The 15,729-nt window shown below is 56.3% G+C and overlaps 2 protein-coding genes across 2 annotated transcripts; both read left to right on the forward strand.

The window, feature by feature from the left end:
• Positions 1 to 869: 869 nt before the first annotated feature.
• On the forward strand, positions 870 to 3,791 carry lrrc32 (leucine rich repeat containing 32). Its single transcript, XM_068744419.1, has 2 exons — positions 870 to 962; positions 1,911 to 3,791. Exons 1-2 carry the CDS (start codon positions 870 to 872, stop codon positions 3,789 to 3,791), a joined length of 1,974 nt encoding a protein of 657 aa, XP_068600520.1.
• Positions 3,792 to 5,788: 1,997 nt separating this feature from the next.
• On the forward strand, positions 5,789 to 15,022 carry LOC137900352 (F-BAR and double SH3 domains protein 2-like). Its single transcript, XM_068744420.1, has 20 exons — positions 5,789 to 5,809; positions 7,822 to 7,919; positions 9,390 to 9,435; positions 10,245 to 10,318; positions 10,446 to 10,590; positions 10,676 to 10,809; positions 10,905 to 10,959; positions 11,032 to 11,160; positions 11,226 to 11,348; positions 11,446 to 11,541; positions 12,377 to 12,493; positions 13,041 to 13,139; positions 13,238 to 13,390; positions 13,469 to 13,594; positions 13,708 to 13,791; positions 13,862 to 14,034; positions 14,076 to 14,512; positions 14,580 to 14,650; positions 14,724 to 14,786; positions 14,828 to 15,022. The coding sequence occupies exons 1-20, from the start codon at positions 5,789 to 5,791 to the stop codon at positions 15,020 to 15,022; spliced, it is 2,439 nt and encodes an 812-aa protein (XP_068600521.1).
• Positions 15,023 to 15,729: the final 707 nt, after the last annotated feature.

Genomic DNA, 15,729 nt, shown 5'->3' on the forward strand with positions numbered 1-15,729 from the left:
AGATTGTTATCTGACTTTTCTTCATGTGTTCTCTGACTTCTGACTTTTTTCCGTGTGTTCTCTGACTGTTCTCCGATTGTTCTGACTTTTCTCTGACTGTTCTCTGACTTCTGACTTTTTTCCGTGTGTTCTCTGACTGTTCTCCGATTGTTCTGACTTTTCTCTGACTGTTCTCTGACTTCTCTCCGTGTGTTCTCTGACTGTTCCCCGACTGTTCTCCGTTCCTCCCTCCCTACTTCTCGCTGCCATGACTATTCCCGCATCGTTTCCCCGTCAGCCTCGTGTTGCAGTATTTCTTTGGAACAACGATTCTCAGACTCACCAGATGAGTCACCTGAAGAACCCTTCGGGTGACTCTACAGAATCACCTGCAGAGTCATTGTTCACCTGTAGAACCAGTTCTACAGAGGAATGTCACCATTAACAGAAAACCCCGGTTGTGTCCCGGGACAGAAATAGATCTGTCACTTCCCACTTCCTCACCCGCCTCGCATCCAGCAGCTTCCTGATGATTCCTACTGGGCTCTACTGGACTCTACTGGACTCTACTGGTCTCTACTGGGCTCTACTGGGCTCTACTGGACTCTACTGGGCTCTACTGGGCTCTACTGGGCTCTACTGGACTCTACTGGGCTCTACTGGACTCTACTGGTCTCTACTGGGCTCTACTGGGCTCTACGAGGCTCTCGTGTTTCCCAGTGGCCTCTAACTGGTCCCCTGTGAATCTAATTGCTCTGTACTGGACTGTCTTGCTTCTAGCTGGGCTCTACTGGGCTCTACTGGTCTCTACTGGTCTCTACTGGGCTCTACTGGTCTCTACTGGACTCTACTGGACTCTACTGGTCTCTACTGGACTCTCCTGCAGCACCATGGCCTCAGTCCATCTCCTCCTGCCTCTGATGGTCAGCTGCAGCGTGGCGGCATCCGCCCGTGCCCCCCGGCACCTCCCTCCGTGTCAAGTGGTAAGTGGAGCCGGAGGAGCAGGAGGCGCATTCCTCGGGTTTCTGCCTGGAGTTTATGTCCTCTGGTTGCCAATAGCAACAGAGACGGGGCAGAACGTCCACCAGCTGATCGTTTATCTACAGGGAGATGGTTTATTAGCGTTAGCTGCTTTCAATATGACACAACCAAACGTACAGCAGAACGTCTTGGGTCTGTCTGGGGTCAGAGGTCGGTGGGCGGAGTCATCTTTAGTCGCACCACATTAGTCCGAGGTCACCAAACATTTCTGGAGCTTCAGCTAAAAGCCTGAAGCTCCAGTAGAAGCGTCCCCCGAGTAGAAGCGTCCCCCCCCCCCCCCCCCCCCCCCCCCGAGTAGAAACGTCCCCCCGAGTAGAAGCGTCCCGCCGAGTAGAAGCGCCCCCCCCCCCGAGTAGAAGCGTCCCCCGAGTAGAAGCGTCCCCCCGAGTAGAAGCGTCCCCCCGAGTAGAAGCGTCCCCCCCGAGTAGAAGCGTCCCCCGAGTAGAAGCGTCCCCCCGAGTAGAAGCGTCCCCCGAGTAGAAGCGTCCCCCGAGTAGAAGCGTCCCCCCGAGTAGAAGCGTCCCCCCCGAGTAGAAGCGTCCCCCGTCAGCCTGGAGGTGGACGCTCAAAGTGTTTGAACTCTCCTGTTGTTCTAGAATAAACGTCTCTGCATGCGAGCAGAGAGGAATGCGAGCCCCCACAAGAAGCTGAACGCACCCCGTCTGGGAGGGGGGGGGGGGGGGCGCTGCGTGTATGCCTTCAATTAGAAGCTACGCTGAGTAATACCTGCGTGTGCAGCAGTCTGACCCGACGCGTCTCTGCTTCAAGGGGGGACGTCCAACATCTGGTTCTGGTTCTGATCCCACTGAATAGTTTCCGCATTAATGATCAGACAAGTCGAGATCGTTGTCCGAGGACGCCATCGTCACGCCTTTGTTCTTCGTCCGTAGGTCCAGATGGACGTGTTCTGCAGCGATCGGAGGCTCAGAAGCTCCCCGCCAGACCTTCCCCTCGCTGTCCAGATGTTGGACCTCTCTCACAACCAGCTGCAGAATCTCACCCAGGAAACGCTGGCGTTCCGAACCAGCTTCCATCACCTGAACCTCCACGGCAACCAGATCCGCTTCATCCAGCCGGGACTCTTCAGAAACATGAGAGACTTGCAGGTCCTCGACCTGTCCCGGAACCACCTCAACGTCTTCGCGCTCGCCGACGTCCACGTGGGGCCCCTGACAGCTGTGCGGTCTCTCGACCTGTCGGGCAACGGGCTCTACACGGGCATGTCCGACCACTTCCTGTCCGATTCGCCATCGCTGGAAACACTTTCGCTCGGCAGCAACAGCATCACAAAGATCGCCCGGGACACGTTCAGCGGCGCGGCGTCCCTGGCGAGGATCGACCTCCACAATAACGTCATCCTGGACATCGAGGACGGAGCCTTCGACTCGCTGGACTGTCTGACCGAACTCAACCTGTCCAGGAACTCCATCGCCTGCATCACGGACTTCAACCTGTCCAACCTCAAGGTTCTGGACCTCAGCCAGAACAGCGTGGAGATGTTCCGCAGCGCCGGTTCCGCCCAGCCGTTTCAACTCGCCCGCTTGGATCTGAGCGAGAACAAAATGTCCGACTTTCCTCTTCTCCCACGAAACAATGTCCTGGAATACCTGGACGTGTCTCGAAACCAACTCCAGACGGTCAACGTGACAGGAAGCCGCGAGAGGACGGTGGCTTTGCGTCACCTGAGACACCTGGACGGGAGCTACAACCGGCTCAGGAGCCTACCGGAGGACTTCCTCCACTGCGTGGGGGCGCTGGAGGCCCTGAACCTGAGCAGCAACTGTCTCCAGTCATTCTCAGTCGGGGATCGGCGTCTCCTGCAGAGACTGAAGACCATCGATCTGAGCTATAATTCGCTGGAGAGTCTGGCGTTTGGGGAGGACACGCTGCCGTCTTTGGAGGAGCTCTTCCTTCAAGGAAATGACCTCTCCGTCCTGGACCATCAGATATTTCAGGGACGTCCAAGTATCAGACACCTGAACCTCCGGCACAATCACCTGGACGTTTGTGTCTCCGTCCATCAGCAGGAGGACTGTGTCTCCTTCAGGTCCGTGCCGACCCTTCGGATCCTGGACCTCTCTGAGAACCGACTGAGGACTTTGCCCGCGGACGCCTTCGCTGACAGCCCGCTGGAGGCCCTGGACCTGTCCCTGAACCCAGGCCTGGACATGGACGCCCACTCCCTGTCTGGTCTGGGGCGTTCTCTGGTTCGCCTCCTCCTGAGGGAGAACAACATCTCGCGCGTGAGCGCCGACCTGTCGTCGCTGAGGAGCCTCAAGCACGTCGACCTCTCCACCAACCGGCTGACCTCGCTGCCGGCGTGGAGCCGAGAGTCCTCCATCGAGTCCCTGGACCTGCGGAACAACAACCTGGTGACGCTGGCTCTGGAGCCCTCGCTGAGGACCCTCTACGTGGGCTCCAACCCGCTGAGCTGCTGCAGCAACCTGGGCGTCCTGGACATGGTCCAGCACGCCGCCGTGGTCGTTCCCGACCTCGAGACCGTCACCTGCGTCCACGGCGAGGCGTCCGAGCCGCTCAGCATCGAGCGGGTGACCCGGGCGATGTGCCACGGGGGGACGGTCCAGAACTACGTGATAGCGGCTGTGCTAGCGGCGTTGCTCGTTGTCACGGCGCTGGTGCTGCTGCTCCGACGTCGCCGCTCCGGGAAACGAAAGCGTTTGAAGCGTTCCCCGGCCGACCGGCGGCTGGTCGTCACATCCCATAATAGCCTCGACGTGGAACCGGTCGCACACTGGGTCCTTAACATGTAGCCCCGTGCTAACCGTCAAGCTAGCCGCGAAGACGAAGGTGTCCCTGTGCCGCAGCACTTTAACCGTCCTCTGGATGGCGCGTTCGAGTTAGCTTCTACTATAACGCGTATTAAAACTCACACAATGAAGAAGGAACCTTTAAGGTGTTTTATAAATAAACGGCTTCCTGTCACTTCCTGTCACTTCCGTAAAACTGATGATGTCATCGATCGGGATCCTTTGATTACAGTTGATAATCGATGATGTCATTCTGTCCAGGGGAGACCTTTAGGACGTTCTGCTGCGGTTACAGAACCGATGGCGTCGCTGCACCGGGAACCCTTCCTGGTTCCTGGTTCCTCGGTGGAACCCGGTGGATGCTTCCCTTCAGAATCCAGAACTGTGATAGCAAGAACAATAAACCCTTTGATGTCTTTAAAGGTTCCTCCGTGCCGTCTGCAGAGAACCGCGTTCTCACGCTGGTGAATAACGTTTTGAAGTTTAAAATAGGAACGTCTGGACTCTGGAGGAACGCTGGAATGTTCTGCTTCGACTTCCCGCCTGGTTCCAGGAAATCTGCGGAAGGAAGGATGGGAAGAGACGGGTTTATTTTTCCAGCGTGTCTCCGGGGACGCGTTAAGTCAGACAGACGTCGTCCTCCTTCGCGTCTGCAGCGTTCACCGAATCAGACAGGAAGCGTTCGCAGCGCTCTAAGTGGAAGCAGGCCTTCGTCACTCCTCCTCCTCCTCGCTGACGGGCTGATGAGTCAGACGCGGTACCTGGTGTTCATCAGAGTCCAGCTGAGATCAGTCCAGCAATCAAACATGAAATCCTGAGCCCAACGGATCAAAGCCGGCGGTCTGTTTCCTGTCCCGGGATCCGTTGGGACCCTTTAGGAGCACCGGGACCCCCTTAAAGGGGACGCCTTGGGACGGAATCACGTTCCCCGTGTTCCTACGCTCAAGGTGTGGTTTTGGGTCGGTACCGACCCGTCCAGTCTGTCCTGCGTAGTTCTGTAATCGGGCACTGAAACATGTCTGGCAGCACCTCACCAGTTACCATGGTAACATGCAGCTGCGCCCGCTATGAATTTAGTTTAGCTTTCAGAGCTGTTTGAGACAAGATCACTATCTAAAATAGATTTGACCTTGACCCCACGGTGGACACGTCATGGACTAGAGGTGGATAGACTGATTAAGTCCTCATGCACGATGCATTGATTTGTAGTAACATGACTAGGCCACTAGAGGGCTCGCTGCTCCTGTCCATCCCGAGGGTCGAAATCTTTTTAATTCTTGTCTGTAAAATTAAGAGAATTAACACAAATTAATACATATATGAAATTGAAATGTAAGAAACAATATGATTAACAATATATTTCTCAGAAATAATCCTGATACAATATTTATTTATATTATAAATTAATGAATTATATAATGTATTATATTACATTACTTATATATATATATTACTTCCACTGACTAGTACAGTATTGCCATCGTGTACAGTATTGTTATTTACTGATGGTGGATGCGAATACTGGGAGTTTTTGCAAATTCATATTCTTCCGTGTATTTATTAAGAATTTATTTTCTTAATGACTGATTTTCTTACTTTTATCTTTTTTAATTTTCCTGACTTTTATGTATCTTATTTTTGATATTCTACTCTTGCTTTATGATGGAATTCAGCTGCTTTGTTGTTTTAAGAAGTTTTCATAATAAAGTTTCGCTGCATTTTAGTTGCTGCTCTTATTCTGCAAATGTTCGGATGTGGTACTATTACGATGCTTTTATTTCGAAAGCTTGCAGGAAGCGTCGGAATCATCGCCGCTAGCTTGTTGCGTGTCTTTTCTGTTGCCTCGGGGCAGAGTGTTTTCAACGGGACTCGAACTATTGACTGGGCTCGCTATGGCGGTCTGAAGCCTTTTATTCGCCTTTTATTTCAGATAAACCGTCGAACGAACATTTTTCGATACATATAAGAGTTTTACTTCGTTTTTATGTCCAGAAATCAGGATGCAGCCGCCGCCGAGGAAGGTGAGTTCCCCCGATGTAGCCGCTGAAGCTAACGCGACTTACGGTAATGGTTCGCATCCCGCTTTGTTGCTCCGCGGCTGGATTCGGTCCGTTAACATCTTTTAGATGAACTTCAGAACTTTATTTTACCTCCGGGAATGTTTTTAAAACGGCGAAAAGGAAAACTTTGGAAAAAGTCTCGTGCGGTGGAGAGTAATCTGTAACGGAGCCACGGTCCCGGTAAAGACGCGGTGGTCCCGTTAGGACCGGAGAAGCGGTCCCGGTAAAGACGCGGTGGTCCCGTTAGGACCGGAGAAGCGGTCCCGGTAAAGACAAACTGCTCTTACGATCCGTTAAACGTCACTCTGAGTGCTTTCGGTAACAGAACGGGATTTGCCGTCTTTTAGTGTCCACCTTTCTTTAACAAACATGAAGTCGCGGGTTCGAGTCCCGATCAGCCCAGAAACGGTTCAACATCCGGTCTGGAATCAAGTACGGAAATGAGGGACGCTGTCCTGCAGCATCTGTTTGAGACAGAAATGAGGGACGCTGTCCTGCAGCATCTGTTTGAGACAGAAATGAGGGACGCTGTCCTGCAGCATCTGTGTGAGACAGAAATGAGGGACGCTGTCCTGCAGCATCTGTGTGAGACAGAAAAGGGGGACGCTGTCCTGCAGCATCTGTTTGAGACAGAAATGAGGGACGCTGTCCTGCAGCATCTGTTTGAGACAGAAATGAGGGACGCTGTCCTGCAGCATCTGTTTGAGACAGAAATGAGAGACGCTGTCCTGCAGCATCTGTTTGAGACAGAAATGAGGGACGCTGTCCTGCAGCATCTGTTTGACACAGAAATGAGGGACGCTGTCCTGCAGCATCTGTTTGAGACAGACAAGAGGGACGCTGTCCTGCAGCATCTGTTTGAGACAGACAAGAGGGACACTGTCCTGCAGCATTTGTCTAAGACAGAAATGAGGGACGCTGTCCTGCAGGACCTGTTTGAGACAGGAATGAGGGACGCTGTCCTGCAGCATATGTCTGAGACAGGAATGAGGGACGCTGTCCTGCAGCACCTGTTTGAGACAGAAATGAGGGACGCTGTCCTGCAGCATCTGTTTGAGACAGACCTGAGGGACGCTGTCCTGCAGCATCTGTTTGAGACAGACATGAGGGACGCTGTCCTGCAGCATCTGTTTGAGACAGAAATGAGGGACGCTGTCCTGCAGCATCTGTTTGAGACAGAAATGAGGGACACTGTCCTGCAGCATCTGTTTGAGACAGAAATGAGGGACGCTGTCCTGCAGCATCTGTTTGAGACAGAAATGAGGGACGCTGTCCTGCAGCATCTGTTTGAGACAGAAATGAGGGACGCTGTCCTGCAGCATCTGTTTGAGACAGAAATGAGAGACGCTGTCCTGCAGCATCTGTTTGAGACAGAAATGAGGGACGCTGTCCTGCAGCATCTGTTTGAGACAGACAAGAGGGACGCTGTCCTGCAGCATCTGTTTGAGACAGACAAGAGGGACACTGTCCTGCAGCATTTGTCTGAGACAGAAATGAGGGACGCTGTCCTGCAGGACCTGTTTGAGACAGGAATGAGGGACGCTGTCCTGCAGCATATGTCTGAGACAGGAATGAGGGACGCTGTCCTGCAGCAGCTGTTTGAGACAGAAATGAGGGACGCTGTCCTGCAGCATCTGTTTGAGACAGACATGAGGGACGCTGTCCTGCAGCATCTGTTTGAGACAGACATGAGGGACGCTGTCCCTTCTATGTTACTGACAATACGTTTTGAATTCACCGAAGGTGTCTCAGTTGGGGGACAGTTTTTGCTCCCAGTACCTGGACGGAAAGAAGACACAGCTGGGACATCAGCTAAATAAAAGACGGGTCAACGACCCCGTCTCACTGGCCGGCGAGGAGACCCGATCACGGTTCTCCATAATTTATGCAGCAGGTGGTTTCCACTGCTCTGAGGTCAGCCGGGCCGGTTCTGGTTCTGGTTCTAATCGTCCTCGTTCTGGTCCGTCCTCCAGGTCCGGATGTCCCAGGAGCTGAGACAGAATCACGCGGAGCAGCTGAGCAGACTCCAGGTCAAACACCAGACGGAGTGCGAGCTGCTGGAGGACCTGAGGTGAGCGCCACGGGCGGGGGGGCGTGTCCTCCCGTTAGAGCCGGCGTCTGTCCACGGGCGGGGGGGGCGTGTCCTCCCCATCGGCGGTGGCGTCTGGCCACGGGCGGGGGGGCGTGTCCTCCCATCGGCGGTGGCGTCTGTCCACGGGCGGGGGGGCGTGTCCTCCCGTTAGAGCCGGCGTCTGGCCACGGGCGGGGGGGGGCGTGTCCTCCCGTTAGAGCCGGCGTCTGGCCACGGGCGGGGGGGCGTGTCCTCCCGTTAGAGCCGGCGTCTGTCCACGGGCGGGGGGGCGTGTCCTCCCATCGGCGGTGGCGTCTGGCCACGGGCGGGGGGGCGTGTCCTCCCGTTAGAGCCGGCGTCTGGCCACAGGCAGGGGGGGCGTGTCCTCCCGTTAGAGCCGGCGTCTGGCCACAGGCAGGGGGGGCGTGTCCTCCCGTTAGAGCCGGCGTCTGGCCACAGGCAGGGGGGGCGTGTCCTCCCGTTAGAGCCGGCGTCTGGCCACAGGCCGGGGGGGCGTGTCCTCCCGTCAGCGCCGGCGTAAGGAATCGAGTGATCGGATACAAATACATTAAAGTGTTTCAGAATATGTTTAAGAGGTATAAAACAAACAAGTGTTTATTTTGAGCTGCACTCATTAGGATTAAACTTTAATCTCACAGGAGCAATCAATAAGAGTGTTTAATAATTATAAATTATTTACACAATAAAACATTTTAACACGTACTGTAATGTTGTTCGTGGGACGCAAACTAGCATGCAGCATGTAGCTTTAGCTATATGAAGCTAGCTAGCATAGCTCATTGTCTCTGGTTGTGCAGCAACGTGTGTGTGTGTGTGTGTGTGTGTGTGTGTGCGCGGACTTGTTAAACATCGTAAATGGGGGTCTAGCTGACGTCTGATTGGCTCCAGAACCTCCAAACATCTGGAGCTGAAGTTCACAGAGATTGTCCAGATGTTCGGCGGCGCTGTGGGAGGCTCGCTAACGCTAGCTCTGACGGGAAATCATTCAGCAAACTGTAGACGGTGTGTGTGTGTGCGTGTGCGTGTGCGTGTGCGTGTGCGTGTGCGTGTGCGTGTGCGTGTGTGTGTGTGTGTGTGTGTGTGCGTGCCTGGGGGGGGTTAGGAATCCAGATAACTTCGCGTCCCAACTTGTTCGGTTGCCTCTCCTCCTGATTCTCCTTCAGTGCAGCAGTGAACAAACCAGCTGCATGATGTCATATCCTGTTTGGACAGGAAGTCCCGGCCCGATTGGCTTTGGCTGCTTCTACGGTGCCTTTCTGGTCCTGGACTGGGCTGGATTGAGCAGAACTACCCATCCTGATGAACTTGCTCTGACCTCTGACCCATCAGGGACCCCAGATCCACTGATCAATGAGAATATTCCGGTTCGGGTGTCGTGACCTTGACGTGTTTGTTTTTCCCTGGAATGTCTCGTCACCGTTGGCTCCTCTGTCCGGTTCTTCTCTTCAGGACCTTCAGCCAGAAGAAGGCAGCAGTGGAGAGAGACTACGCTCAGGTAACGCCGATCACCTGTGGTCAGATAGGCTGGTGGTTACCGGCGGTTACCGGCGGTTACCGGTGGTCTTTGTGGTCTCCTGGAGATCCAGGGCGAGGCGAGTGAACCTCTAGAAGCAGACGGAACCGACCTGTCTGTAGCTCGCCGTGTCCAGACGGTCCGTCCATCGCCAGCGTCTGTCTCAGTGGACGGTTCGGGGACCAGCTGGAGTTCAGACAGCTCCGGCTCTGGCCTCTTTAAAAGGCGATGCCAGCAGGATGCTAACGTTTATGTCTTGTGCTAGCGCCGTGCTAGCACGCTAAAGATGCTGGCCGTCCTGGTTCTGATTGGTCGCAGAGATTAAACGCTGAGGCGGTCTCTGTTTCCAGGACGCCAGGCGTCCGTGTTGGCTGGCGGGACGTTCCGGTTTGTCTTCCACCTGCAGCCGCCAGCTGATTGCTATTCAGATCAGCCGGGGGGGTAAAGTGTCCTCCTCTGTGTCCATTCAGCTCCTCGGTTCCGATCAATAGGCCCGTTTGTGGCGGCGCCGCAGCTGAGTTCAGAACCGGGACCGGTGGGACCAACGGCTTCAGCAGAATCCTGAGGTTCCGTCTTTGTCCTCCGGGTTTAGATTCAGGACCGAGGGCAGCCTGTTGATTCGGCATCGCCACGGCGACGTGCTGGGCCAGAATGCGTCCAATCAGAAGAGAGGACAGGAAACCACAGAGGAGACGGGACGCCCATGTGTTCCGATCTGGCGTGTCTCAGTAGAGGACATTTATGTTTGTGGATATTTTGGGGTCGTAGGTCATCTCCTCTTTGTTTTCCAGGCCCTCCAGAAGCTGGCCAATCAGTATCTGAAGAGGGAGTGGCTTGACGGTCTGATGGAAGAACAGGACCACAGGTAAGAGGTCTTTCTCCAGACCCTCCCAGGTGATCCAGCTGGACACCGGGCCCCCCGTCCCCATCGGGCCAGGACGGGCCAGCTCACGGTTCCTTTGAGAACTTCCTGTGTTGCGTATTTCCTCCAGGAACATGTTTTCCGTCTGGAGGTCCTACCTGGACGGGACGGTCCAGGTCACCCAGTCCAGGATCAGAACCTGTGATGACTACAAGGTCCAGGTCTCCGATCCAGCCAAGGCGGCCCGGCTGCAGAAGGAGCAGCAGCTGAGGAAGGTGAAGCCCGGGTCGGGATCCTGGTGGACACATGGACCCGCGTCCCCTGTACTGATCCCTGCTTGTCCCGTCGGGTCGTCCTCAGTGCATCGATCAGCTGAGCGCGGTCCAGGCGGAGCTGCAGCGGTCGATGAAGGACCTGACGAAGAGCAGGAAGAAGTACCGGGAGGCCGAGGCGCTGGCCCAGGCCGTCCGGGAAAAGGCCGAGCTGGACGCCAAGTACGGGACCCGGGACGGACGGGCGCGGCCCAAGCGCCTCGTTGATCGTTGATTATCGATCGAGTCGAAACTGACCCCGCCGATTCGTTGTCCAGGTCCAAGCTGAGCCGGTTCCAGTCCCGCTCCAGCCTCCAGAGGGCGACGGTGAAGGTAGGACACGCGTTCGCCGCGGCGGCGTCTCCGTCTCCGTCTCGTCGGTGACGGCGAGCGTTCCCGTTCCAGCTCAAAGCCAAGCGGAGCGAATGCAACTCGAGGGCGGCGCACGCCAGGAACGACTACCTGCTGACGCTAGCGGCCGCTAACGCTCACCAGCGGCGCTACTACGCCGCCGACCTCACGGACGCCATCGAGGCGAGTTCCGGCACGGACGCCGGGTCGGTGGCGTGACGTAAAGCTGACGCCGTACCTGTGTGCAGGTGTTGGACGGCCGGGTCTACGAGCAGCTGAGAGGTTACCTGGCGTCGCTGTGTCGGGCGGAGCTGGACGGTTACCGTGGCGTCCACGACACCTTCAGCCAGCTGCTGAGCAGCTCGCAGGGGGTGAGTGGCACCGGGCGTGGGCGTGAGGGAGCTCCACCCACACGGTGAAGGGGCGTGGCGCCGCTGACTCATGGACGCTCTCGTCTCGTCTCTGCAGGTCCTGCGGGAGTTTCACCAGCAGCTCTTCGTCCAGAACAACTTCCTGTTCCAGGGAGCTGCAGACTTCCTGTTCCAGCCCGCCGACTCGGACACGGTGAATAATCCAGTCTCAAACTGGGCCAGGTTCCGGGTTCTAAACCAGCGCTTCAGTCGACGCTCGAATTGGGTTTGGTCCCAGCAGACCGGGTTTGGTCCCGCCTGTCCTGTTCCTGGGCGTAAATACCAGTCAGATATTTTGTGATCCGCTCTGGCGTGAAGCGCCGTCATCAGTTTGTTGATGGCTGTTTATCAGACCCGTCCCAGTCTGAACTGGACTCCGCTGGTCCCCCTTCTCTCCGGTACTCCGGTCCCCTGAACTGGACTCTGCTGGTCCCCCTTCTCTCCGGTACTCCGGTCCCCTGGACAACACTGGACAGTTTGTTCAAACTGGAATCACTGGCCCTGTTTTCATTGGCTGGCAAACAAGCAGCAGCCTGTTCCTAAAGAAAACACCAGTGGTGGAGAACCCCCCCCCCCCCCCAGGGATCCGGTGAGGGGGGGGCTGAACTGGGAGGGCGGGGCAGGAGGTGGACCGGACCGGCTCTGAAAAGGAGGCTTTGTGTCCCGACATCCTGCTGTCATGTGAAGACATCAAATGAGGTGTGAGGTTCCGATTTGTCCCTGAACGAATCGCCGAGACTCCGGCCGACCCGCTGGAACCCTCCGCACCAGCAGGTGGCGGTGTTCAGAGCTTCCTCAAAACAAGCAGAGAACGTGTAGTCCCTGATTTCCTTTGTCTCCGGGTGTCTCACGTCTTTGTCTCCGGGTGTCTCACGTCTTCGTCTCCGGGTGTCTCACGTCTTTGTCTCCGGGTGTCTCACGTCTTTGTCTCCGGGTGTCTCACGTCTTTGTCTCCGGGTGTCTCACGTCTTCGTCTCCGGGTGTCTCAGGTGATGCAGCTCCAGGCGGCCGGCGGGACGGCGGACCAACACAGTCTGGACAAAGAGGCCAGGAAATGGGCGAGCCGCGTGGCGCGAGAATACAAGAGCATCGTCCACAGCCAGCGGGTGAGGAAGACGAGGATGATGATGATGATGAGCAGCTAGCTCAGTCTGGAGCTAATGCTAACACAGTGTTGAATACATTCAGATTGTACAAACTATCCGTTAGCGTGAAGTCTGGTGGTAGCATTCAGAGCTAGCATTCAGAGCTAGCATTCAGAGCTAGTATTTAGAGCTAGCATTTAGAGCTAGCATTCAGAGCTAGTATTTAGAGCTAGCATTTAGAGCTAGCATTTAGAGCTAGCATTCAGAGCTAGCATTCAGAGCTAGTATTTAGAGCTAGCATTCAGGGCTAGTATTTAGAGCTAGCATTTAGAGCTAGCATTCAGAGCTAGCATTTGGAGCTAGCATTCAGAGCTAGTATTTAGAGCTAGCATTTGGAGCTAGCATTCAGAGCTAGCATTCCGAGCTTCGGGTCACTTCTTCTGTGGTGGATCAGACTGTTTGTGATGACGTTTGATCTTCACGGAGAGACCAGAAGGTCAAAGTGGGGTCAAACCCAACGCCGTGAAGGCTCAGAGTACAGACGATCGTTCCTCCTGCCGGTTTTCAGCTCCTGGAGGATTATGGGACGCAGGAATCATCGGACCAGAACCACGGCGACCTGGAGACCAAGATGGAGGCGACCAGACGGAGTCTCCGGCGAGCGGAGGTAGGGCCGAAGGCGGCGCCGCCTGCTGGTTAACAGAGGAACGGATTGGTTCTAGACCCAAAGGAAGCGGGTCGGGTCAGAGTTCTGCTCTGCTTCAGACGCTGCAGGTGAAGGCCGAGGCCCGTTTGGACCTGCTGAGACGGGCCGGCGTTTCGGTGGACACGTGGCTGAAGAGCGCCACCAACCAGGTGATGGAGGAACTGGAGAACGAACGCTGGAACAGCCTGAGTACCCACGATCCTTCGCTCTCAGTACGGACGACCCGAGTTACCGTTGCTATGGAGACGCGTGTGACCGGCCGTCTCACGTGATTGGCCGACTGTGTCCAGGGGACGGCGGACCTGGAGCAGGAGGACGAGGACGGGGACGGGGAGGAGATGGAGGACAGCAGCTCCAGCCCCTCCAGCACTTTGAAGAGTTACCCCCTCACCTGTAAGGTGCTGTACTCCTACCAGGTACGGTACCTGTGGGGGGGGGGGGGGGGTCGGCACGGCGCCGCTCGTGTTTGTGGGAGGGGTTGGGCTCGGCCCCGCCCTCACCTGTGTCCCGCCCGGTTCCCCGCCTGCAGGCGTCTCGGCCAGACGAGCTGACCATCGAGGAGCAGGAGACGTTGGAGGTCATCGACGACGGCGACATGGAGGACTGGCTCAAGGTAACGTCTCGCCTCTGCTCTTCGTCTCGCCGCCGCTCGTCTTCGTCACAAACACCGCCTGTGTCTGCAGGCGAGGAACCGGAGCGGACAGGTGGGCTACGTCCCCGAGAAGTACCTGCAGCTGCCGTCCTCCAGCGGTCTCCTGAGCATGCTGGCGGCGCTGGCGGCGCTGGACGCCCGCTCGCACTCCTCCAGCAACTCCACCGACCCCGAGACGGAGCCCCCCCCCCCCGGCTGCCGGCGGTGAGGGACGCCCCCACTGGACCCGCCCGCCCCAGCGCCAGGCTCCTCAACCCGTCTCCCTGTCTTTCAGTGTCCTTCGCCAAGGCCCTGTACGACTACGCGGGACAGACGGAGGACGAGCTGTCCTTCCCAGAAGGCGCCGTCCTCCGGATCCTGAGCAGAGAGACCCGCGAGGACGACGGCTTCTGGGAGGGCGAGCTCAACGGGCTGGTGGGCGTGTTCCCCGCCGTGCTGGTGGAGGACCTGACCGAGGTACCGGGACACTCGGGCTCCGGACCCCCCGTCCTCGGGCCACGGCTCACCTGGACGTCTTTACCGGTCGTGTTCCAGGCGCCCCCCTCCCCACTGGCCCAGCAGGCGGGGCCCCTCCAGACGTCCTCTCCCCAGTCCAGCCCCTGCAGCAGCACCTGCTCTCCCATTGGCCGACCATCGACCTATCACAACGGACATCACCGGCCGCCGCCGCACAAGAGTCAGAGTAAGAAGCACCGATTGGTCGCAGATGATGGTGACGATGATGACGATGATGATGATGATGTGTCCAGGTCCAGATCCAGGTCCCGGTCCCGGTCAGCCTCCGAGGTACCCAGAAGCCGGACCTGGAAACATTCGACCTGTGAGTAGCCGCCGTGTCCAGAAACGCAGCTAAAGGGAATAATGATTGATTGGTGATTGGTGATTGGTTCCAGGTGCGGGCGGCTCCTCCCCCTCCTAAGCAGCATCCTCGGGGGCAAGTGAAGAGGAGGGAGGAGGTGAGATCACCCTGGTGTGATGAGGATCAGCTCTCCTGCAGGACTGGGACTGGATCCAGGCGTCCTCAGAGGAGACGTTAGGAGGAGACGTCCATCTGTCCTCCGTTCAGACCAGAGACAGCAAAGAAGGACTTCACCGACCGTCTCCGGCGTGGATCGGGTCCCCGAAGAGACACGTCTCCGGCGTGGATCGGGTCCCCGACGGAGACGCATCTGTCGGTCTCTGCGTCGGATGAAACGTTGCGGTTTGCGAGGAGGAGGCGGGCCCTCTCCTCAAACATCCATCGATTCAGTAGAGCTTCCTGGTGGACGTTTGTTTTCCATCCGTCGTAGAGAAGCACGTTCTTCCTCTTCCTCCTCTTCCTCCTCCTCTTCCTCCTCTGTATTGTTGATCCGTGTTCGTGTTGTTTAGCCTTAAATCTTCGTCCGGATTGTCTTGTTTCGGACTTCGTCAGCGCGACTCCGTTTGAGTTCGATGTCGGCGCCGAGTTGGAGACAAACCCGTTGGGTTGGGTTCTGTTGGGTTCCGTTGGGTTCCGTTGGGTTCGGTCGCAGCAGCAGAGACGTCGCTGCAACTCTTTGATCTCCTCGGGATCTGAAAGACAAACTCATTTTAGAAGTTTGCCTGTTGTGTTGGAAGAGAAGCCGCCGGTTCCGACCCGCCGGTTCCGACCCGTCTGGCGGCGTCACGTTTCACTATTTATTGTGTACAAATCAATGTGAAATAAAGATCGATCGATTGAGCTTCAACAGTGAAGCATGTCGCCATGGTGATGGGTCACTGGTTAACTAGTTAATCAGTGACCTGCTGGACTTCGGTCCTCGGTGACCTGCGGCTGCTGCTTTTAGGATCGAGGACTTTAAACTGTTTGTAATCCACGCTGTTTCTGTTCATGTGTTTGTAATCTGATTACATTTCGTGCCGTTACTTGTGTTTCCGTTA

Source organism: Brachionichthys hirsutus, chromosome 10 (genome assembly GCF_040956055.1).
Source record: "Brachionichthys hirsutus isolate HB-005 chromosome 10, CSIRO-AGI_Bhir_v1, whole genome shotgun sequence".
Classification (NCBI taxonomy): Eukaryota; Metazoa; Chordata; class Actinopteri; order Lophiiformes; family Brachionichthyidae; genus Brachionichthys; species Brachionichthys hirsutus.